The 23,738-nt window shown below is 38.6% G+C and overlaps 3 protein-coding genes across 4 annotated transcripts in view; 1 reads left to right on the top strand and 2 right to left on the bottom strand.

Annotated features, from left to right (window-relative positions):
* Positions 1-1,866: 1,866 nt before the first annotated feature.
* On the bottom strand, positions 1,867-6,512 carry zgpat (zinc finger, CCCH-type with G patch domain). 2 transcript variants are annotated; one of them, XM_033970108.2, is made up of 7 exons: positions 6,377-6,512; positions 5,566-6,174; positions 5,213-5,346; positions 4,778-4,936; positions 4,574-4,696; positions 3,613-4,018; positions 1,867-2,640 (listed from the first exon to the last, which is right to left on the bottom strand). In XM_033970108.2, exons 2-7 carry the CDS (start codon positions 6,117-6,119, stop codon positions 2,502-2,504), a joined length of 1,515 nt encoding a protein of 504 aa, XP_033825999.1. In that variant the 5' UTR covers positions 6,120-6,174; positions 6,377-6,512; the 3' UTR covers positions 1,867-2,501. The 2 variants fall into 2 exon arrangements, with proteins under 2 accessions (XP_033825999.1, XP_033825998.1); XM_033970107.2 differs by having other exon boundaries at positions 2,452-2,640; positions 4,574-4,936; positions 6,377-6,456.
* Positions 6,513-6,824: 312 nt separating this feature from the next.
* tti1 (TELO2 interacting protein 1) lies at positions 6,825-21,111 on the top strand. The gene is made up of 14 exons (XM_033969871.2): positions 6,825-6,999; positions 7,219-7,962; positions 8,432-8,769; positions 9,033-9,312; positions 10,772-10,934; positions 11,263-11,543; positions 12,290-12,688; positions 13,131-13,290; positions 13,463-13,633; positions 13,714-13,862; positions 14,026-14,166; positions 14,486-14,690; positions 17,353-17,440; positions 18,410-21,111. The coding sequence occupies exons 2-14, from the start codon at positions 7,240-7,242 to the stop codon at positions 18,618-18,620; spliced, it is 3,309 nt and encodes a 1,102-aa protein (XP_033825762.1). The 5' UTR covers positions 6,825-6,999; positions 7,219-7,239; the 3' UTR covers positions 18,621-21,111.
* Positions 21,112-21,608: 497 nt separating this feature from the next.
* The window catches only part of LOC117373644 (V-set and transmembrane domain-containing protein 2-like protein), a 53,167-nt gene continuing 51,037 nt past the window's right edge, over positions 21,609-23,738 (bottom strand). Inside the window, exon 4 of the mRNA XM_033969717.2 lies at positions 21,609-22,806. Within this exon, the coding sequence (XP_033825608.1) occupies positions 22,399-22,806 (408 nt within the window). The 3' untranslated portion in view covers positions 21,609-22,398. The remainder of the gene's footprint in view (positions 22,807-23,738) is intronic.

Genomic DNA, 23,738 nt, shown 5'->3' with positions numbered 1-23,738 from the left:
TTTTCTAATCTTATGGTCTTTCAGTTGAAAACAATCACGTCTTTGGGGTTGTATAATGGCACCACTCTAAAGCAGACCATCCTTGTGGCCATAGTAAAGGCACAAATTACTATATTATGAATGAATCTTTATAATAGAGGTTTGTGGCTCATCTGATAGAGCAAATTTCAGTATTCTAGGTTCTAATCTGGGCGCCACTATTTTTACTCTTTGAATGCTTAAAGTTTCAAAAACTCTATAGAGTGCCCTTTCCGCAGGTAACTAACTTCCTCTTCGCATGATGATTCACTTGAAAGCTAGGTTGAGTTTCATTGTTCAGTGCCAAGTTACCTAACACTTCAAACAAAAAACTATAAAATCTAGCTTTCACTGAACCTAAATTGCTAGTGCTAGTGTTCACCTGCTCCACCATTGTTTGAAATATAAAGGCAGAGAAGACCTGTTAGCTCAGTGCCTACCTTTAATTGGTGAAAAATGGGATAGAAGAAAAAGGAGCCAGGGACAGTGACGCTTCTGAGCACACACAATGAACCCTTTTAACACTGCTCCCCACTCTCTATCCCCGACTACTGCTAGGCCTGTCATATTAAGCTTTGTCAGAATCCAATTAGTGCAGAGTGCGAGGAGTTTAAAAAATCCTCTCATTTACAGAAGTTATTTTAATTTAAAATGAGTGTGTCCCGGGTGCATCAACAACTAATCATTTTCAGAAGAGGTCTTAAACTTTGTGGAGATGCCTTCCTCATTTTTCTAATGTCCTGCCTCATTATAACAAATTCACAAAGGCTACACAATATTAACGTTTTAGAAAAGGGAAGATCTTTCAAAAGCTGCATGTGGATGTTATTTCAAATAGCTTAGACATGTCCTGGAGTTAGCTCTGATTTTAATAGGCCTCTAAATAAAGGCCTCTGTGAAAAATAAGCATCTAAGCAATGCATGGGTAAATGTGCCATCTTACTTAAAAGTATTTGTTTAGATATGCTCTAAGTAAGACCCATGAATGCAGACTTATAGTGTATAATAAAGTATGCGTCAGTGATAACATGAGCGAATGTGTCTGGACAAGACAAATAAAAAAAAAAATCAGATTTTGGGCTAAAATGGGACATCATCCATGTTCAAAAGTAGAGATATCAATACCCTTTATGCTCTCTTCAGTTGGACGTAATAAGGAATCAAGTGCATTACAACTGCCTGTTCTCTTTTGGGGGATCTGAATATTTTGGATTCATTCATTTCAAAGAGTTGTTCAAAAGACTGGCTCTTTTACTATGTATTCAAATGACAGAAGCCATTTTAACTACAAAATAATCACTGAGAGAGAGACGACCAAGACTCAGATTTGTTTAAAATGGTTCAAACTGAGAGTGGGAGAGTGTTTTCATGATTTCAAAGGATATAATCTGAATAAAACGCTGCACTACAATAATAAGAATTTAAAAATCTAACTGTTATTATAATGCCAATGCCACACGTTTGGTTATTCACATTTAAATTCTTCCTTGAAAATATCTGTATTCTAGGACAGCAACTAACAAGTATTTTAATCGACTGATCTCTTTTTTAAAAACATCAGTTAGTTATTTTGTCAGAAAATGTTTACTCAATTTGACCCAGTTGAGGCTAAACTGATGATGCTGGAGGACATGTTAAGTATTCAATGGAATATTCACCTCATTCTGGAAGTTGCCATGGGGACCAAAATTGTCATTCAGGTTGTATTATTTTGCATGGGATGGCGATCTTGACAGCAATTAAGTTCTACACAGGCTACAAAGACATTTTAAAGCTCCCCGCTCCACAGAATTGGGTCATTGTTGACTTGTTGGTCACATGGACATAGAATATTTTACACAAATCAATCTACTTTAGATCATATTTTAATGGCAAAACTTCTCCAAATTGTCTATTTAAATGTGCCACCACAAAGAAAGCATGGTTTGGAACATTTAGAGACAAAAGTGGGTGGAATAGATTAAGGTCAACTAAAACACACAATTTACACTGTAAATGCATGATTTCATATAGATGTCATTACTGGGTTGTCATAAACATTTTCATATATATTAGTTGATTACTTCTATAATTGATAGTGGCGATTAATCTTATTAATCCTACTGAATTCCCATCTTGATTGTGATTGAATGCTGTATTTTCTTGTACCTGTTGTTTTCTTACATATTACAAGCTGCCTTAACAACTGAATGTCTGTACTGTGAGATGAGTAAAGAATCTTAATAATAAAAAAAATGCTAAGAAAGACAAAGGCTGTACTCATTAACCAATATTTAGAAGTGAAACAAAGCATATCAATATAATTTTGTTAATAGTACACATAAAAAAAACAAGTTGAAGGAGAGTCTTTGAAAAATATAAGACAGGAGTCAAGCTCTCTTTGACCTCCAGTGTCAAATCCATAACAAAAGATAATAATTGGCAGAGGGTGCTCTTAATCAGTTCATGTTTGAGCAGTGTCTTAAAATGCCTAGAACAGTGGCTTAAAACTCTGTCATTTTCTTGTGCGTATCTGCCTTCTTGTGCTCCTTCTGGATGGACTGCTCCTGGGCCTTTTGCTGGGCCAGGACTCGGCGGGCTGCTGTCAGCTTCTCCTCGAGCTGTTTGACTCTGGAAGCATCCCTGAAAACACAACAACAAAAGGATTCACAAGTCAGAATCAAACAGAAAGACTGTGCTTTTCTGAAGCAAGTGGGCCTCTAAAATTGTCACTTTATTTACATTTCCACACAACTCCCACTGAACACTCTCACTTGTAATCTCAAATGAATAATCAGTTGATGGGAGCTACATGTGGGCTCAAAGCAAAAGTGACAGTCCAGTGAGCAGTGATAATGTTATTCAGTGTGAAGAAGACACTGTATGCTGCAGCAGGAACACAGCGATGCACATTTCCTACAGGAACGTAAATTATAAATAATCTCAAATTTAGCTGACCCTGCTCTCACCCACTGATTTGGATGTTTGTTTATGTTTAGCAGGTATCCAATTCGAAGGGCCTTAATACTTGAATCTTGAGTGCTCTTTTTAATTACATTTAAGAGGCTTTCTACAGATCTATTAGAATATATCTGTTATATTGTGAAACTGCAGTATGAGCAGAGTTACACAGACTAGTGATCGTTTTGTGTGTTCTTACAGATTAAGAAAGGCTGCCCTAGTTTTAAGTTGAGTCCTAATTTAGTTCTGTAGTTCTGCTTTTGTGGGTTAGCGGTCTGTTGACTTCCCACCTTTGCCAAACAGCAACACACCTAATCCAAGCCATCTCTGTAAAGTAAAACCAAGTAAAAACCCATGCATGCGTATAATGGTGCCCAAATCATTTAACACTTTAATAAGCCTAAAAAATATTCCTATAATGTTTAATATAATAAAACTAAACGGAATAATATAATAAATGTTGTTGTTGCTGTTGCTCTTATTATATATTCATCTTCTTCTTCACAACAATACTGCACATTTACAATATTTTTTGGGGTAATCCTGCTTTAGGGTTATTGTGTCAGCGGCATTTTCTTAAGCATGACAGGCCTAGTAGAAGCCATAGATATTTTTTTTTAAATACACAAATGGGGCTTTAAAGCATATACTGACCTTCCTGTTTGCCTGCTGAGAGTCTCACTGATCTTCATGATCTCTCTCTCAGTCTGAGCCACTCTCTCTGAGGCCTGGAACAGTCGCACGTTCAGACTCCTTTTGGTGCTGCTGTTGCCCCGATAGGCCTCCACTCCGCTCAGTGTGTTTTCCTCTCCTGCTATAGTGGCATGGGCATTCTTCCCTCCCAGTTTGTGATTGAGGAAGTCGAAGACAGTTTGGCGCCCCCCAGTGTTGACTCGGGATTTCCTGCGTTTCTTGGGCTTTCCCTTCAGCGTGCCGTCTTTAGCTGCCCTGCTCTGCCTTCGTCTCTGCGTCAGCTCCACACACATGTCCAGAGACTTGCCTTTGGGCAGGACCATGGCCATGACAGGTTCCACTCTGCCTTCTTGTGTCTTACCCAAACCTGTGTGCAAAATTAAATTGAATGGAAAAATACCTCAGTATTGCACTGATTCTGTATAAAATATTAAGCTGAAATAACTATAAATTAACTATAAAATCGCAAAGACTACCATTATTTAGAGTTTAAAATGTCTCACTGTAAACAACAAAATACCCTGTTATTAAAATCCTAACATGTTAAACCTCTACAAACATGTTCTGAAATGCATGGAATTATGCCACTCATATTCCAGTCTTTTTGCAAATAATAATGCTTATAAATAATAATGCTAATTATTAAGCACACTGAACAGAATCCTACTTTTGATACAAAAATCGTTATTTGATTTTTTTCTTAAATCATGCCACCCTAGTACTTTATCACGTGATGTTACGTGTTATATGTCGTGATATACAAGTGATTGAGGGTTGGCAGTTTATTTATAAACTTGAGTCAAACATATAAGGTTTTGAAATAGTTGACATATCTGAACATATCTATACCAAGAGAAAAATAATTTTGGGGTCTTGGGATAATTGGACAGAGACCTTCAACCAACTCATAAAAACAAATAACCTTTTCCATATTCATATCCCATTTTGAGCATGAGTTTGGAGCCGATGCCTTTGGTGTGTGCCTCCCAGCCAGCAAACTCAGAACTGCTCAGTAACGCTGTTGAGTCTGCAGCAGAATCCAGGACTGCCAGAAAAAACAATGAATTAAAATTCTGTATACATGACAGAAGTTTAAAATTCAGTGAAGAGGCAAAAAGAGGCATACCTTTTGCATATGCTGTATCATCCTCATCATCATCATCCTCAGATTCAGAGGTCACAGGGTCATCCTCTCTCATTGGGGGGATAAGACCATCTGCCTCAACCACAGCATCTTTCAGCAGTAGAGAGTCAAACTTCACAGTGTAGAAACCATTATCGATATCTACAAGCATAAAAACAAGAAATGTAAAGGTGCTGGTGGTTCTTACATCAGTGAATTCATAAATATAAATGCTGTATTGACTAAAATGCCAAGGATGGATAAAGCAACTAACTGCCTACATATAATGTATGTACAGTACCATGTTACACAAGTTAAATTCTATACAAAATACATGAATTAACTATTTTTGGCCTGCTGTTGCATGACTTCATTAACATTGATTTGTCCAGTGTGACATTCACTGGGACACTTTTGCTTCTAAGAAATTCATTGTACCTGTGATTTTGGCTGGGTACCAAATGCCATCTTCATGCCGAGCCAAACAAGATGAGCCTTCTTCCAGTTTACTCAAGTTACTCTCCACAAAGTCCCTGAGCTCTGACACCAGCACGACATGCCCATGCGAAAACCTGAATAAATAAACACAATTTTCATAAAGAAACAAGGTTAAAAAAGCATATAAATAGCTATTTTATGTTTTAATATTTCACCTGTCATAAATAAAACAAAAAAAAATACTTTTATTGTTTTTAGATTGCATATTGAAAATTCCTCATCAAAAGAAACACTGCCACTTAGTGGATCTTTTCTGCAATTGCAAAAAATGCATTTGGTATGCCTTGACTTACCTGCAATTGTCTGGAAATCGGCACTTATCCTCCAGATAAAATGGGCAGGGTTTCATAGATTTCTGTGTGGGGTAAATGTAGAATACTCTGACACAGGGCTCCTCTCCCTCAGGCGGTTCTGCTCCCACAACCATTGCATTGTGGTACTCCAGAGTGCCCCAGCTCGTCCTGTATGGAGCTCTTACTTTTGTACCACTCAGATCCTCTTCTTCTTCCTCATCATATCCCTCATTATTATCTCCATTATTATTATTACTTGAAGTCTCTCCTACTTCTGAATAGAATGCAGCAAACTCAGCATCAAAGGATGTGCTCTCCTCAGATTGTGAGTTTGGCTGTGGTGTATCAGTGTCCTCTAAACTGGCCAATAGATTGCTCTTTTTGACGGACACAAGGCTGGATTCTGTAAGTTCTATGAGTTGACTCAAGTCCTCCTTTAGTTTGAGTAGATCAAGATGCTGCGAGGGGTCCAAGCCAGCCTGGAGTGCCGCTTCTACCTGCTGCAGCTGCCCAGTGTAGGTGGCAATAGCAGCCTCCAGGGATTCCTCATCCATACTGGATTTTGCTGGTGGACAGGACAGGGGAGCACGGCGTTAAGACATAGGACACCTAGAAAAAAGGAAAATAGGGGTTATAAACGCCTAGCTGTGCACAATTTTAAGTTTTGGCAATGAACTTTTAAAGATAAAGTTTGCAGATTATCACTTAAACAGTAAAACAGAGAGATATATGTCTTGCTAAACGAGCTACTTCATAGCCATATGTGCAAAATGTAGGCTGTAAAAACATATGAAGCAAAGCATTTTACAACCTTATTAAACCTTCTCGTTATGTGTAATAGAAATAAGCCACGATATGAATGTGATTGAATAAAACAATCTTTTGAAAAATCCACTGAGCAGAAGAATCAAAAGATGACCGGGTGAAAGTCAAGTTGCTTTAGCTATGGCTTCAAATTAGAAGTGTTTCCGCTTTGAGCCGCCAGTCAGTTTCAGAGTAAAATAAGAATGTACCCTCATGTACGATTATATATATTTAAAAAACGAAAAGTCTGTATGATTTAGGTGAGAATCGAATAATTATATTTGATATATGCATCATATATTGAAGAAAGTGTGCTAGTTTGTTGGACAATCCAGTCAGAGTGGTCAACATTTGGCATATATTAGGCGATAGTCTCAAAATAAGGATATATAGTTGTTTTTTCTTGCCAACTTGCTGCTGCACGCTTTGGTCATATTAATGCGCCGCGGTCTCACAATGATGACGTATAGTTTAGACGTTTACACGAGATCCAGCCACATTTTGTAAAGTATTTCATTTTTGTGAATTATAGACTTTATTATTTTGTTTCCGATGACCACGGTGTTGTTATCTGCCATGTCTCCTGCTCCATGCTCTGTGGATCCAGTGAATACTTTGAAACATGAAAAAGTAAGTGTTTTCGGCAGTGTTTACATCAGAGCTTTCACATGCTTCTGTATTATAATAATAACCTAGAGAGCCACTCTTGTAAAATAAAGCTGTAAAAAGTAAGTTAAATGATTGATACTAGTGAATGGGGTGTTGTTATTATCCATTTGCCATTTCTGATAATAAAGTACCCTGGTACTTCAATCTGGCAACTGACTTTCTATTCTCTGTTGTCTCTAGAAATAACCATTGGCTGTAGCAATGCCTCTAGCCATGTCCCAAATCAACGACCCAAAGATCGCCTTCGCCTACCTCCGTCCTGCCTGTGTGGTACTTACCAAAGAGCCTACCTTGTCCAGTGTGGAGACTTTGAGTGCCCAGTTAAAAGAAGTTGATGATGTTTGTTTACAGCAACTTCAAGATTATGTACTTTTCCCATTACGCTTTGTGCTTAAAGTCCCTGGACCTAAGAAAGACAACTTGGTGCAAGCTGTTGCTAATGCTATTGGCTACATTTTGGAAAATACATGTGTGCAAAGCTGGAATACTCTCCATGATCTGTTTTCTGAACTTTGTTTATGTCTATGCTGTCCGACCGATCCTGGAAAACCCATAGATGCATCAGAGGAGTTAAAATTGTCAATTCTCAAATGTCTAGATGCCTTGATACACGCAGCTTATGGGGATATTGTCATCAAACTCTATGAACCAGTCATGTTACCAGGGCTTGGGGCTGCAGTGTCATTGCTCTTAGCTTTAGCAGAAAAAGAGAAAAGTCGAGAAATTCAGGGTGCTGCTTTGAAGTTGTTGCTGGTTTTGATACAGCAATGTGATTGTAGTCAGGAGCACATAGACTGCACAGCACACAAAAGGGCCATTGGAAGAATTATGGCTTCGTTTTTACCTGGGATCTCCACTGCTGTAGCCAGGATCATCACGGGCGACATGCGACAAGGGCATGGAGTTACTGTCAGCGCCCTGAAGGTGGGTATAAGATCTGCTCATCTAAATGTATGCTGTACCTAAATGTTTGGGCATTATTGGGTTACATACACTTTTTTGGATCTGTGACTTGGGTTATCAAAAGTATCATAAATTCAAATATTCAATCAATACTAAAATTAGTATTAAAAGTCGATCACAAGTCACATTCACAGGATAGAAATTAAGTCTTCCTAAATAGCTTTAGAATGATCAGTGTCAGAACAAGTATACAACGACATAGTGCAGAATACACCCATGGACCACTATGGAACCTGCCTGGACAATTGAGGGATTACACAAATATAAGACCACATGGGAATATAAACTAGTACTTCAATTTAATGTTGAAAATTACATTCTATTGTCTAAAGAAAGACTGATTTTTAACATATTGTCAAAAGTAGCACATACAAGGTTAGCTAATATTAGTATAAACAATTGACCTATTTCCCCTGTGTCCTCCCCTCAGGTATGGTCTGGTACAGTTTGCCTGGTAATGGAAGACTCCCAGCTGCAGTGCTCTGCCCCTGTGGAGACCGCCTCACCAGAACTGGGCCGTGTTGGACAGCTGCTGGTGCTCAGGACAGAGGAGTGGGTGAAGAGTACTGCAGCCCGACTTTGTGTGCTGCTAAAAAAGATTGTCTCCTGCACTTCAGCCCATCGCCACTGGAGGGTCCGCCTGGCCTTGGTGGAGCTGGCAGACCTTCTGTTACAGAGATGTGGACAGTCTCTGGCAGAGTGTATGGGGTCTTTTTTGGATGCACTTGTGGGAGCCATCAATGATGATGAACCCAGGATAAGAGACAGGTAGGCTTGGATTGTAGATTGTGGATTATACAAAATAACAAAGCAATATTGTAATGTCAGTTTTGCTATTTTTATGTTCCCATATGGTTTTCTTCCATTTTATTTTCTTTTAATACAAAATGTGATATTGCTTATTGTTTTCCTTTGGACCTCCTGCTGAGTCACTACAGCCACTGCATCTTATGTTGGTATACAATCCATTCTAGCCGAGAAGTAGACCTTATTAAGTTCTTTTTATTAACACAATCTCAATGTTTCTTTAGATGCGAGATAGCACTTAGAGAGGTCTCCCAGAGGAACCAGCAGATCAACTGTGGAGATGACAGCAGTAGAAATATCTCTAAGACATTCACAGATGTCCTGTCAGAGAACCTCCACTCTTTATGCACCTCCCTGCCTCGTCTCATGAGGACCTCAGACGACCAGAAGAAGCTGTTCATCCTCAATGTGTTTCTGGGATATGTCAAACTGCTGGGCCCTTTAGTGTCTGTTGTCCTTGCCTCTGCTGCACATCTGGAAAGGGTCTCAAAGGCATTAATGCAGGTAATGTTAAATAGTTAACAAGGGAATTATTATGAAACACTCCTTCAATACAAAAAGCCATTGAGGACCTCACGATATCATTTGTTTGCATTATAGAGTTCAGGAAGAAGCGTAAAAAAACCCAGCCACATTTATCACTCTATCGTGATAGAAAACATTTACCGGTAATAAACTCTAAGTTTAGTATTTAGTATCTGAAATTCTCCATTGGTTTTGTGTATTTGGATGTCACAATCCCAAGCTCTATACATTATGTTACATGTACATCATGTGTGTACTTCTGCCAAATCTTCTCTTTATTTATTTAATGAAAGACAAACACAGTGATCATGTATATACAGTAGTGACAAGTGCTACCAAGGCACACCAAGGCACACCAAGGTGTGTGTGTTTATCTGTGTGTGATATTTCCATGATTTTGGAGGGGTTAAGGTGGAGACGGCAGAGGAAAGTACTAGAAATGGAGGGAAAAAATTAAATAAATTAATAGTAGTAGTAATAATAATAATAATAATGATAATAATGATATAAACTGCTTGAAATACTAATAATGATGATGAGAGTATATACCATAATATATTATTAAGAATTAATTATTATAAGAAATTATCTAAGGCATAAACATATACACAATAAATAATAATAATCATAATGTAGGAGCCACTTTTAACAGAGAAAACACAGGAAAAAGTAAATATATAACAGAGAAGGGAAGCAAAAGACATAATAATAATCTTAGTAATAATAATAATTAGATAGATTATTTTGTATCAATAATTGTGAATGATTTTTTTGTATTCAAGGAGTAGATTTTTTTCATTGGTTGAGGTTGATTTTGCTTTTTGATTTCCAGTCAATAAATATTGTTTTCTTGGCTATAGTTAGGGCTACTAGGAGCAGTTTAGTTTCAGTTGGGTCTAGGCTAAATTGGGATGTGTCTCCTAGTAGGTAGCTTGAGGGTGAGTGAGGGATGCAGCAGTCCAAAAGGGAAGGAAGTAATTCTGTCACTTGTCTCCAGAATTGGAATTTTGCCATTTTAGGTAATGCATACAAATAATATATATAATGGCTTACGTGTAGCTACTAAGAATACTTAATATAAAACTGAATTGTTTAATATCCGACACTCACAATACAATACAATAAGTGACTCAATATTCACATATTACTAATCCAGCAAATTATTCATACCATGCTTTCACAAAATATATCAATATTGACATGAATATCAAATTATAACAAAACTGTATCGTTGCATTCTAAGTAACTACAGCTGTTCTCTGGCTAGCTGATGAAAACATGTCTGCCCATCTGTGAAACTGGGCAGTGCCTTCATGTACTGGCCATTTGTTTGGTTCCAAACTACTGCTCATCATTTTAAAGCTCTGGTGCTATAGATTTTATGGCTTAAGAAAAATGAGTAAAGCTGGAGTCATTCCTCTTATGATTGATCTGACAGGTGCTTGAGCTGGATGTGATGGACGTTCGGATCGTGGAGGAGAAGAGCTACACTGACACGGACATTGAGTCTGGCTCAAGTGCTCATGTGCACAGGAAACATTTTATGTACTTCACAGATGACCGAATCTTCTCTGTGCTCATGGAGATCTGCCGCACATTAGGTAAGTACGTCAGAATACAGATTTAAGAGGGGTGCACATGGAGGTAGTAGTTATGGCATAGTAAGTAGTAGTTATGACATAGTAAGTAGTAGTTATGACATAGTAGTTACAGTAAAAGCAGTGTTAATATTTTACAACAATGGTAAGAAAGGTAGAAGTCACTGCACTAATAGCTTATTTTCACAATCAGTGTACAAGTAGTAGCAGTAGTTGGAAAAAGAACATAGGGATTTTTTTTCCATAAGCTCTTTGCAAGGGTGTGTGACATTTTAATAAATTGTAATTGTTAATTTATTTGTATACTTTTTTGTAAACATTTAATTTATAGGTTACTATGGCAACCTCTACCTTCTGACTGATCACTTCCTAGACCTGTACAGGCAGTCTTCTGTATACAGAAAACAGGCTGCAATGGTTCTGAATGAGATTATCAGGGGTGCTGCTGGTATTGCCGTAGCAACAGGCGGACAGGGTTTGTCCGCTGGACCCTGTACTGAGGAGGACCTTAGGGCAGCAGTGGAGTCCATCATAGAAGAATACATCAGTGTCAACAACTGGCACCTCATGATAGTCAGTGAGGAGACAGATAGAGACAAACAAGACCAAAAGGTGAGTTTCAGCATCATGTTTACCCTTTACTCACTAACTATTTATTGTATGTTTTTGGTTAAGTTATCTTCTCTATAAGTATATGTTTTCCATTTGATGTTATAATTGTCTATAAGCTTGTATTGGAATGAATATTGTTAAAAATATATTATTCACATTTGATAAAACTGTGTGTAAGGTAGGGGCTGTACACGTGTAAGAAGTAATTGTTCTATTGAAAAGAATGGCACTCTGAAGTTTTAAGTAGTGTTCATTCTAAATGCAGCGAGCTCCTCCCCAGCTCTGAGCCTGGTGTAAAATGCACTATTTGAAGAGCAGAGCTGCTGTAAGATTCCATGCTCCTGCAGTGAGCTGTCAGGACTGAATTATTAAGCAGACCAGAGGAGAAGGGATCTCTGTGGGCCTGCAGCTTCAGGGCCATTGATGCTTGGAGATAAACTTCTGTGCTGTAAAATATGTGCTCTACATAAATGTGCAGAATATACACAGCCTTACTGACCTTGCTCTGGATATTTTGAAGCTCTACAGACAAAATATCAACAAATTGTGTTTATTTTCTTCTGTTAATGCTGTCACTTTTCAACTTTCAGAAAAGATGTAGCTTCCTATGACATTTACTTTCATAACACACTTGGTAGCATCACTTATGACCTACTGTTACTAATGCTTTATGATGTTGACAATTATTTACACAATTTAAGATAATTGTACAAAAAAATCAACTTGTTTCACATTTCCTTCTGTAGCTGCTCAGTCCGTCCAGACTTCTCTCCATCTCCGACACTGAGACCACTTCCCCGGCAGACCCTCTCCATCTGGTTCCATTTGGTGCACCAGCCTCCACCTCACACCTCCATCAGCTCAACAGTAACATCTGGCAGCTGTGTGTCCAGCTTGAGGGCATATCATGTTTCGCTCAGGCTCTGGGCCAGGGTTTCTGTCCCTTGTTGATGACCTCATTATACCCAGTTTTTGAGAAGGCTGGAGAAGAGAACCTGTTGGTTAGCCAGACGGCGTTAGACTGTATGTGGGGCATATGTAAGGCATGTGGTTACCCGTCACTAAAAGAGCTGATCAATGAGAACTCTGACTACCTGCTCAATGACATCTCTCTTAATCTGCAGAGGCTCAGTCAGCACCCACAGGTAAGGACCACAACACGAGATACAACATGCAATATCGGTGTATTCTGATTTGTGCTTCACCCAATTGTCATTATTATTAAACATTATAACATATGAGGTATTGCCGTGTGGGATATCTATTTTATTGGCACTTTTTTATTTTTATTTTTGTAAAATGTAAACCTTTATAACATACACATACTGTATTAAATAAATTGTTGAAATGGTTGGAATAAATGATATAAAAAGAGGATGGCTAAAAAAATCGATTGTTTACATAAGATTTGTATAGCATCCCTTTGAACAGGTCAATCCCTACTGTTATGTTTTATTTTTTATATTTTAGGACCATTCACTTTAGCCTTTAAACTTAAAACAATATAATTAAGAATATATTTCTTAGTAATTCATTATCTGCTCATTATTCTTGACTTTTTTCTGAGTGCTGTGCTATTATGCCCAGGCTCCTCGGGTGCTGACGGTGATGTTGACTCACTCAGACTGCTCTATGCTGCCCCTGGTGGGGGACATTGTGCAGGATGTGCTAACAGCTCTGGACCTGAGCTATGACCACACAGCTGCTCTGTTCTGCTCTGTGTTACATGCACTGATGAAGGCACTGGGTAAGACCGCTCAGGGCATGCTAATGAGAAGAGCAAATGCATCAAATATCATTAAACTTTCCTTACATTTTCAATATTGTTTTAAATAACCGTATAGCACTTCTTACTGTGTTTATTAATTGTTCCCAATTTTGTTACTTACTTTACTTACTAAACTTGTTTTTTGGCATAGCAAGGTGGTTTCCCTCCAGTCGGTGCACATCCAGAGAACTGAGTAAATCCAAGCACAGAACCACAGACCAAGAAGAGTTCAGCATTGGCCAATTCCTGCTGGATTACAGAAAACAGAAAGAGCTGGCAGAGGGCATCGGCATAGAGCATGACATGGAGGACACTGTAGATGGTAGGTTAAAAGTGTTGTTTATTTCAAGCTTAGAGTTGGTGGTTATTATAAATCATTGTGTGTCTATGCTTTGTTTTCAGATGTCCCACCTGTCTCTGAACCTGATGTTGATGATATTGGAGGTCCTGATGTGAAAAAAGAACTTCCTAATCATCTTCAGATTACTAAAGATGTTATGGAGCGCTGCATTCACCTAATGTCTGACCCAAACCTCAGATTACGACTCAAGGTGCAATATCTTACATTTAGTTTACCGTAAAATGTATTTCTATTCATTCCTGGTTGCACAACAGTTTATGGATATTCTCTACTATCAGTCAGTCTTTCCTGAGCTAAAATTGCACAAAAAGGTTAGCACTTATATCTCGTTGTTTTTTTGTTTACGTTTTCAGGTGCTGGATGTGTTAGAGTTGTGTATAGCTGTTCTGAGCGAAATGGAGAATGAGCTGCTTCCTATGGTCCATCGCTGTTGGCCTGCTCTGCTTCAAAGACTGACTGCGGACGACCCACTAGCTGTACTTAGGGCCTTCAGGGTACGACCCATTTCTTGTGTGCAACATTAATTATTGAGGGTATATGGGTATGTTCTTTTGAGGGGGAAAAAAAAACTATACAGAGATTTTAATGCTCTGAGGTTAAATTATCAGTGGCATAACGTTATCTTCAATATGTGGTACTTTATGAAACAAGCCTAGCATTACAGCAATACAAATACTGAAATTATTGAAATTGAATGGCTGGATGAAAATGAATGAAATTAAAATGAATCCTTACCACATACTTTCTATTAGGATAGTGGATATTCTTTTCCATTGTTTGAAAGTAGTAAATGTTGTGTATTGTCTCTTCCAGGTGCTGTGTACTCTAGGGGAGACCTGTGGAGATTTCCTGAGGAGGCGAGTCTCCAAAGAAGTTCTTCCAAAGCTGTGCTCGTCTCTGGTCCGCCAGGCTCCAGTCAGTGCCAGAGCTGGACCGGTCTACTCCCACACTCTGGCCTTCAAACTACAACTGGCTGTTCTGGAGGGGATGGGCTCTCTGTGTCAAAGGCTGGACCTGGGTAAGACTCACAGCACATCTTTTGTGTTTATAAGGTTATTCATCAAACGAAAAGAGTTGCATTGTTCAAGTAATTCTTTTAATTATTTTCCACGCATAAAGGACAGGGTTGCATTAGAGGTTTATGTCATAAAAGTACCCTGGTGACTTTTGATTTAAGACTGAGAGATTCTGAGGTAGTGACACTAAAAGAACTGGATAAAACATCACTTTGTTTTATGGATGGTAATAATTAGGATCTCGTATATGTAAAATGTGGCTTTACTTTCTGTTAAATGTTTGACACATTTTTGATTTCAGTAAAACATCAATGCATTTGTCTACCACAAGAGGGCAGACTTGTATAATTTAAGCTTGAATAGAAAACTTCACTATGCAATTAGCAGGCAGTTATTGAATGTTATAATGAAAAATGTTATGATGTTCCATATTACTGTCGATGTATGAGACATTACGTCTTACAAGGTTTGGCAACAGTAGAAAATATGCTTGAACACTGTTTTCTAGTCACTAGATTTTTATAGATCTACATACATGTAGATTACATTTAAGGATATTTAATAACAAAGTATATTTGCATTCACTATGGTATCAGTGTATCTTTTATTACTTGTTATTACCTTAGTACCAAAAAAAGCCATTTGTGCCCTCTCATAACCGTTCTGTTAAAAAGCCATTACACTCTCGTGCTGTGTGTAAATTGCACTTGACCAAATGGCTTGAAATTGCCTGGTTGCTCATCATGATCATGGCATTTCCTCAATGAACCTTTCCCATTAGGTTTCTCCCTATGAGGAGACTACCCCCCACAAGAGAGCCAATGACACATTCAGGCCTCATTTCCTTCTCACTTTGATATTAACTCAATATTTCAAACAAAATCAGTGTGAAGGCTACCATAATACATGCATTTGATCTAAGTATATCTTTTAGATTGATTTTACATCTCATGCATTGTGAAACAGACTCATCAAACAGACTCATCAGCCATAGCTCCTGTGTTGTGAATATGTCCCATTGTGCTTTGCCCTGCCTCTCAAAAGTAACTAAAAATAGTCTATGCTACAAACATTCTTCAAACAGTTTTATTTATTTATTTATTTATTTATTTAAAGATCATTTCTATGGTTAAAATGGTGTGTTAGACCCAAGTTGGTTATAATGACCTGGAGCTCACATAATTACTATACATTTTTAAGATTGTCCACTATATTATTGGGGCAGATTATGTAAACATTTATTCTGAAGTTATTGTAGTTAGGAGTTAGTGTTGCTATCAAATTTAAAGTGACCACTTGTACACTCACTCACTCACTCACTATCTTTTTATCTCTGTATCTCTCTCTCCATCACCTCATTCCCTGCAGACTTTATTCCATCCTCCTAAGCACCAAACTAGGTCACCTTTCAAGCCTCATTTTAAAAACGCATAATTTTTGCTATAGGTCCATTGGCTAATTCAGCCCACAAGCCAGTCCAGTTTCTCGTGGAATAAAACCCTTCATATATTTTTCAAAGTAAAATGCGGTTATTTAGAAACTTCTTTCATTAATTTCTGGGCTTTAGTCTTTTGTGGAATCAAGATTCAAGAAAGGCTAGGCTGCAGAACACTTTGTTGCAAATGAATAAGAAATAACATTGCCAATTTGGAGGTAAATGATTTGCTTGAGTTGGTTTGTGTTGCCGCAGTTCTCTTTTGGGGAATTGGAGGCCGGGTAATTGGCTTGCTGAGGACATCCCAAAGGTAAAAGAAGGAGCCAAATCGGTATTCACGCACGGAGAGGATTGTGCCATGTTTCTGGGGTGCTCTTTCCATCCTTCTCCAACCGCAGTGTCATGTCGCTAAAGCAGAAATAGTGCAGTTTAAGTGAGGCGAAGCAATCCTGTGTGAGCGTCTACAATTCATACCAATTAGGTGTGGGAGAAGAGAAGGAGATTTGGATGCAGGAGAAAAATGAACTTAACTTTTTCAGCGCTTTCCAGTGTTTTTTTTTGTTTTTGCTTTTTTTATTTATATATTTCAGTATACGGTGCCATTTCTTTACATTTCAGTAACTATCACTGAAATATGTACTGCATGTATGGACTCTGTCTGGGATGAGTGCTTCCAGAGCACTCTTCTGGGCTCATTAAGACGGGAAGTATAGTTAAAGTCGAGGCAGGATCTATATTTCCCCTTTCATCTGCTCCTCTCATACTCTTTCATCTCCACTGCTCTCTATTTCCAATTTAAGATTTGAAATGCCTCCTTTTGCTACCAAGCTGGCTTTGAGTTTTGATTTCAAGGGAGAGCTTATTTTTGGTTTGTTGGAAATGTTATTGGGTAGTTTCATGAGTTGCTTGAGTTGACATTATGTTGAGTTATTTTATTCTTAATTGGTTTGAAATATAGTGCTGATTTGCCAAATGAAAATCTAAAAAAAAGTGAATGAATGAATGAATGAATACTATGAATGATGCCTACTATAGTTTGCTCACTGGGTCCAAGTCAGGTAACATAGATGAAGATAAATGAACATAAGTAAACACACAATAATATATGAATATAGTATGGTAATTTACAGTATAATGCAGGCATACTGACATTTTACCCATAACTAGATCCATTTAAACAAACTGTATGATGTGCCAATAAAATAAGCATTCTGTTTTGTCTTTTCTAGGTGAAGAGGATCTAGATAAAGTGTGCGAGGCATGTTTGCTGTACCTCAGCTGCAGACAACCAGCCAGACTCCAGGAAGCCTGTCTGAGGTAGGACTGAGGCAGGACTGGCTCCAAACCCTAACCCTGGGTGTATATGCTGTGTTGTAGATACACATTATTCTATACTATGTCCTTCACTTTGCCTGTTTAGCCAAATCACATTTCTGACAGTTGAGCAATCACATGACACACTAAATCAGGATATCACAGACTGTAGCAGGATGTGGGTGTCAGTGAGGTTGACGGGTGGACAGGTCTCTAGGGTGGACCCTGCCTCAGTATATACTGGGCTAGGGAGAAGTCCTAAGGGTCTTCACTTCTTCACTTCCTGTTGGCAGTGATGGACACATGGTACTATTACTCTAACATTCTGTTTAAAAGTACTGACTGTAGAATGACTGTAGAACGTTATACCGTACATTATATGAGGAGAGATAGCAAGACTATATATAACACAAATTGATTAACCCAAACAAATGTCCAATTCCCTTTTAAAATAATCTACTGTCTTGAATTATTGAACTAGCATTAAATGTGTATTCAGCAAATAACCATTACATAATTGAGATAAAATATGTACTCTACACCATCCTTGACACTCTAAACCATGGCATTATTGCAAAAATATTGTAGTTAATTTTTTTACCACAACCGTCACACTTGTGTTTTAACTACCCTGCCTTTATTGGTTATTTATTCAGCTCCTCGTCATTATTGTAGAACATCAGTTTAATTAAAATCTCCATCCTCCCAGACGCTGCAGTGTTTCAGTGGAGGGCTGGAGCAGACAGGACTCAGACTGTAGGCTCATTAAGAACACAGGTCTGTCTCATGCTCACTGATCAAATACAAGAGTTGGTCTGAGCAGAGAAAAGCCAGCCAAAGACTTGTTGTTTTTCATTATAATGATGTACTTAAATTATTTTTGAGTCTCCAAAGTCATCAATATAAAAAATAGTCTCTTGCACTAGGCTATATTATTGTTTTAATCATTCACCGTCTGTTCTCTTTCCACAGTGTATTCCGACATTTAATCCAGGTGGATCCGGACACATTCTGGTTTGTCCTTAATGAACTACACTGTCCCTCTGACTTTTCCCCGCCTCACCCGGACCTCCGGCCTGTGCGCCTCTCTGGCATGGGACGTCCTAGGGATGAGTACACGGACAATGTAATGATACTGCTCAGAGAGGAGTTTGATTCACAGACAGCAATGCCAGGCTCATGATGAAGATGGATAGACTTCTGTAATTGGTGGATGTGGACTACTGAAATCTGGAAATCTTGTTGGAATCAAAAATCAGTAACAGCTTCTCAATTTGCTCATTGTTATTCCATAAAACACAGTATATTGTACTTACTATTGTTTTTTTAAGATAAAATGTGCAGCCATTTACTAAGTTTTCTATATTTTTGTTATCACCTTGGAACCTGGAATTTCAACTTGAACGCCAGGCACCAGAACTGTGCCTTTTTTGCCACAGCAGGCACATGGTACAGAATATTTTTACCATCTTGAGGATCAGATCGAAAACTTTTCAAAATATTAAATTTGCAAAACATAAATGCTTAATATCCCAGCTTCTAGAAGCCTATCTGATATTTGGTTAAGCCCATTCACTTTATGTCCTGAATTTCTCTTTTTAATAGATTTTTCCCTGGTGACAGAAATTGCCTAACCTCCCTTTAAGTGCAGGAAACAGGAAGTGTGCGTGTTATCAGGCTGTGATAGGAGCAGCTGCCTCCACCTCATTGCTCCATAATGAATGTGTGAGCGTGTGGGCTACGTGTTAGCGGTTAGCGACCAGGCTAGCTCACACCGTGCAGCGCCTCTTTATCTCATAGCGCCATGTTTCTATTTATCCTGCTGCCAGCCCTGACAATGGCACCATTAGTCATCTGCAACAACAGGAGGGCTTTGGCAGCACCTATTACAAACAGCTAGCGGCCTAATATGGGCTGTACTTAATGCATACAGACAAGCCGACATGGACACCCAGGCTCAGAGCAGAGGCTACAGTGGCACAAGAACCATACAAGAACCTAGATAACCCTGGTGGTGAGGGGGCTAGCCCTGTCATCTCTCAGAAAGTCTACGTCAGTGAAGGTTGGTTTACATTCAAAATGAAAAAGTGACAGAAGATAAAGCAGCTTGCCCTCTAACCCAAAGGTTTATTGATTAAACCATGACAACCATGTTAAAATCAGCTATGATTTTTTTCTTCTATAGATCAATCCTGATTTTCGATTAGATTTGATTTCTCTGCAATAACAAAAATAAAAATGGCTTTCAGCATTGGTTTCATGAACATAAACAAGATAAGACTTTTAACTCGTGACATGTAATACAAACCACATGCTTAGTGACAGAGACTGAATCTTGATCTAAAAAAAAAAAACTATTAATTGCCTATCCCTATTGTCACCACATTGCTGTGGAGAGAACTTCACAAAAGTTTTCAGTGGAGACCTTGTTAGTGTGGAACTGAAAAACAAATTGAATTACACAAACCTTTACGTTCTGTAACTATTCTGGCACTATTACCATCACCAATGTTGCTGCTACTTCCAGTTGATATTGTTGAAATATTTGTTGATATTTTTTAGAATCTAGATGGTGATGCCACAATAATGTCACAGGGGACTGTTTTTCATCTCGTCAATCACGCCCATTTCAAACTGAGGAGATTCACCGGTGACTAGACTCATAGCTTTGCAAGAAGTGTGTATTCTGGATCCCAGACAAATTAACAATGGAAACTTTTTTACAGATTGTAAGGACACTTAATATTCATTTTGTATACAATATCTTTTTATTTGATAAAGGCATACATTTAGTGTGAGACCAAACATTCTAGAAGAAATTTACACTTCTCTTTCCGTGTTAACATTTTTTTTTGTTTACAAAACAACACAACTCAAATGTCTTAATAATCAAGATAGAACAGTCCCATAGTCCCTCTTTTGAATGTGCTGAAACAGAAGCATATAGTTAGTCTTGAAATATTAATGCAGCACAGCGAGATATGTGAGGGCCGGGTTAATTTGAGGCGATATGAACAGGCATGTCTTTCTCCAGTGCTGCCTCCACCACAAACAACATTGACTTTAGCAGTATCTGATCAGCATTGAGATGAGTTTCATGGCAGCACAAGGCTTGTATTCTTCACTAAGAAGCTTTGGCCCTGCACATATACAGTACTGTAGACTGGAGTAACACTGAGTCCGTACTAAGATACATCAGAGGGAATCCCCATTGAGCAGCTGTGAGGGTCATTCATCTGTCTGTACAGCACTTTGGGAGAGGGTAAAGCAACGCAGACCAATGAAATACAATTCCTCTACTCCACAAAAGAGTATGTGAGAGTCAAATGTTGTAGTCAAGACCAAATATTAGGTATGAATCGATCATTTGCAATAAATAATAATCATATATGCAAATAGAACTGTGAAAATTAGCCACTTAAACAAGTTGACAAAATAAAGCAAAACAAACAAATCTGCCAAAAATATGCAACAAGTACTCAACACTTCCAAGAATGCTGAGACTGCTACTGAAATTCTCTATAACTCACATATTATAAACATAATATAAACAGGACCACACACAGGGCAACTGTGAGCACATGTCTGAAACCCAATAGCAGTATTGTACTACAACACTTGACTTGAGACAGATAAAATGATTTCTTCAATAAACATTGTTTTTTGAATGGTTGGCTGAAAAAGTTATTAAGAAAATTACTAAACATGCACTGACTTTATTTGCTATAATACAGTTATATTTACAGAGTGGCTTAGAGGCTTGTCGTGGACAGGATTGAGGCTTTGTGATGGATGAGCTCTGGGTCTATGCAACACAGAACACACCACTGCTCTTCACACACTACACACAACTATTGCTGTGTTTCTCCTATTCATTCAGTTCAGTTCTTTAGTTCCCAGACATGAAAAGAATATGTGAGTGAATAAACTTGCAAAAATCTAGTTTTGAGGATGATAGTTACCGGTAATTTAAACCAGGTCTATGGGATGACTGGAGAGCAAACAAATGTGTGCAGGGAGCTGTTTCACACTGTCGCTACTTTTATTCAAAGATAACACTTTCAGGCGATTTTTAATTGCTTTTGGTGAGACCTTGATGAAATCCAGCTTCAATTAGCTAATTCAGGCAAACTTTACTTTTTAGTTAGTTTTTTTTTTTTTTTGTTTTTTTCCAGAAATTCTTCCATGTCATATTTCTGTTGTAATATTAGGTCATGAGCTGAAGCAGTAATCCTGCGTCATGGTTAAAGTTAGGCTCCCTTTTTAATGTATGTTATAAAGGGTTAGCCAAAAACAAGTATGGAATATACAAACAAAGAATCACTACAGTCATATATTTGAATGTTAAACTATGAAATAAGAAGTCCTTTGTATAGTTCATGTTTTATTAATCTGATCATTTTTCAACTGAGAACTTTTGAAAACATTCATGACAAAAAATACTGTAATACCAAGGCCAAAAAAATGACAAGTTGATAGTTAGAGATAAGCACATTCTAGAAATGGACAATAACATTTCACATAATAGTACAACTCCTGCAAAATGAAAGCAAAGTGCTCCTGCAGTTACAAAAACCTGTCATACATAGAGTGAGCTCGATGACAGAGTAAGGCAGTGAAAGAAGAATGAGTGTAAGAGCAGGTTATCATTTACACACTGTGAGAAGTATGAGAGCGGGGCAGAGCATTGTGGGTAATCATAGTCTTTGTTGGCGCGAGGACCAGAGAATGGTGGAGCTGCCTATATCTACACGCAGCTTCTGTTTTGAGTGAAGCAAGGCCTGACAGACAGTGGGCAGTTGCACACGCGACCTGGACAGGACAGAAAAAAAGCTGGTTTCTTCCACCTCCACCGCTCGACATGGAACAGCGTGGGGGGAAGAGGAGCTTTTTATGCCTTGACACGCTTCATGTTATGCAATCCTTGTGTAATACATCACTGTGGTGGGATAAGCAGCCGTCTACAGAGCACAGCTAGCCTCATCGGCGCAGTCATTGCTACTGTCCCTCCTCTTCAGCTCTTTGGCCTTGTGTGAGTGGCCATGGTGAGGGGCGGGGTTATTACTAGGCCTCTTGCTGTGATTCTGGTGGTGAGCGTGGTCTTTGGCGTGATGCTCTGCCCCCCTGGTAGCGACAATGGCTTTCTTGGTGTCGTCCAACGGTTCAAAGTTGCCGTTATGGTCGTCGTTAGCATTATCGTTGACATCGGTTTCCGGGACAACCTGCAGGTGTGCACGTACGCGGTGGTGGCGAGCCCCTCCCACGTCACTGAAGTCGATTACACGGCATTCGTACGTGCCCTCGTCAGACTGCTTGACCCGGGACAGGCGCAGTTTGTGGGAGATGTTGCTGCCGACAACCTTCACCACCTGGACAAAAAGCGAAGAGCTAGAAATCAGTAATTGTAGCATGGCAATTCATTCAATACAGTGCACAAGTTGGTGGATTTTCTGACTGTTTGCGTCATAATGATATATCTTTTGTTTTCAATTGTGGAAATAAAAGAAACATATTCCTGTATTTTTTCAAATTTTTCAAAACAGCCTACATCTAATCTGCACCATGTCCACTCACCACCAAGCTCACACTCACACTTAATTAGACTAGTGAGGTGAAGTGTCCTGCCCAAAAAGACACCATCAGTCAGAGCTAGAATTGAACCCTCAGTCTTTTTTGGTGAATACTGTAACCACTGAACCACTAACATTCTATAACCTATTACATGAGCATCAACGGACTTACAAATATATTTGAATTCAACTTTTGTGCTGCTTGTCATATCCTCCTAAAAATCCTCCTCATCTGAACCTTCCCTCAGCCCATGGGGATTATAAATACTGTATTTCTGATCCATAAATGAGACGGTGCCACTCTGCTTCTTGGGGTTAAGCTGCAGAGGAGTGGGAGGTGATTAGCCTCTTAACAGCTCAGCGCTAACAGGGGACGCTAACCTTTTCTACAGACACCAGCACACCTCCTAAGACCTCTGGGAGTCATAATTACGGTAATGTGTTTACTCTTCGCTCAGGCAGAATTAGAAACATCATGTGGCCTGTTGACTATAAAGTAATATGTCCTTAAGGGTGGAGTTTGAAAATAGTATCTAAATATAATGCTTTTTATGGCACTCCAACAGAAGATCAGGCTAAAAGCTCATAGGTTAAGACGAATTGATATGACATAAAATCTGAAAGTCATTGCAATCTTGGTCACGTCAAGAGTGCACATGTCATTTTTCAGGTGGGGCGTCTACTTGTCTCTATGGGGATTTTTTTTTTTTGTTTGCCTGGAGTGTTTTACA

The sequence above is a fragment of the Periophthalmus magnuspinnatus genome, chromosome 7 (assembly GCF_009829125.3).
Source record: "Periophthalmus magnuspinnatus isolate fPerMag1 chromosome 7, fPerMag1.2.pri, whole genome shotgun sequence".
NCBI lineage: Eukaryota > Metazoa > Chordata > Actinopteri > Gobiiformes > Gobiidae > Periophthalmus > Periophthalmus magnuspinnatus.
Note: the sequence above shows the minus strand (reverse complement) of the source record. Positions and strands in the feature narration are given on the sequence as shown.

Bases quoted from the DNA above. Each gene is read 5' to 3' on its own strand.
- zgpat (XM_033970107.2), bottom strand. From the start codon at position 6,119: ATGGATGAGGAATCCCTGGAGGCTGCTATTGCCACCTACACTGGGCAG. The intron at 5,347-5,565 runs GTAAGTCAAGGC...TTATTTATTCAG, and splicing joins CGATTTCCAGACAATTGCAG to GTTTTCGCATGGGCATGTCG. The intron at 2,641-3,612 runs GTCAGTATATGC...TTGTGTTTTCAG, and splicing joins CTCAGCAGGCAAACAGGAAG to GGATGCTTCCAGAGTCAAAC.
- tti1 (XM_033969871.2), top strand. From the start codon at position 7,240: ATGCCTCTAGCCATGTCCCAAATCAACGACCCAAAGATCGCCTTCGCC. The intron at 7,963-8,431 runs GTGGGTATAAGA...TCCTCCCCTCAG, and splicing joins TTACTGTCAGCGCCCTGAAG to GTATGGTCTGGTACAGTTTG. The intron at 13,634-13,713 runs GTAGGTTAAAAG...CTTTGTTTTCAG, and splicing joins CATGGAGGACACTGTAGATG to ATGTCCCACCTGTCTCTGAA.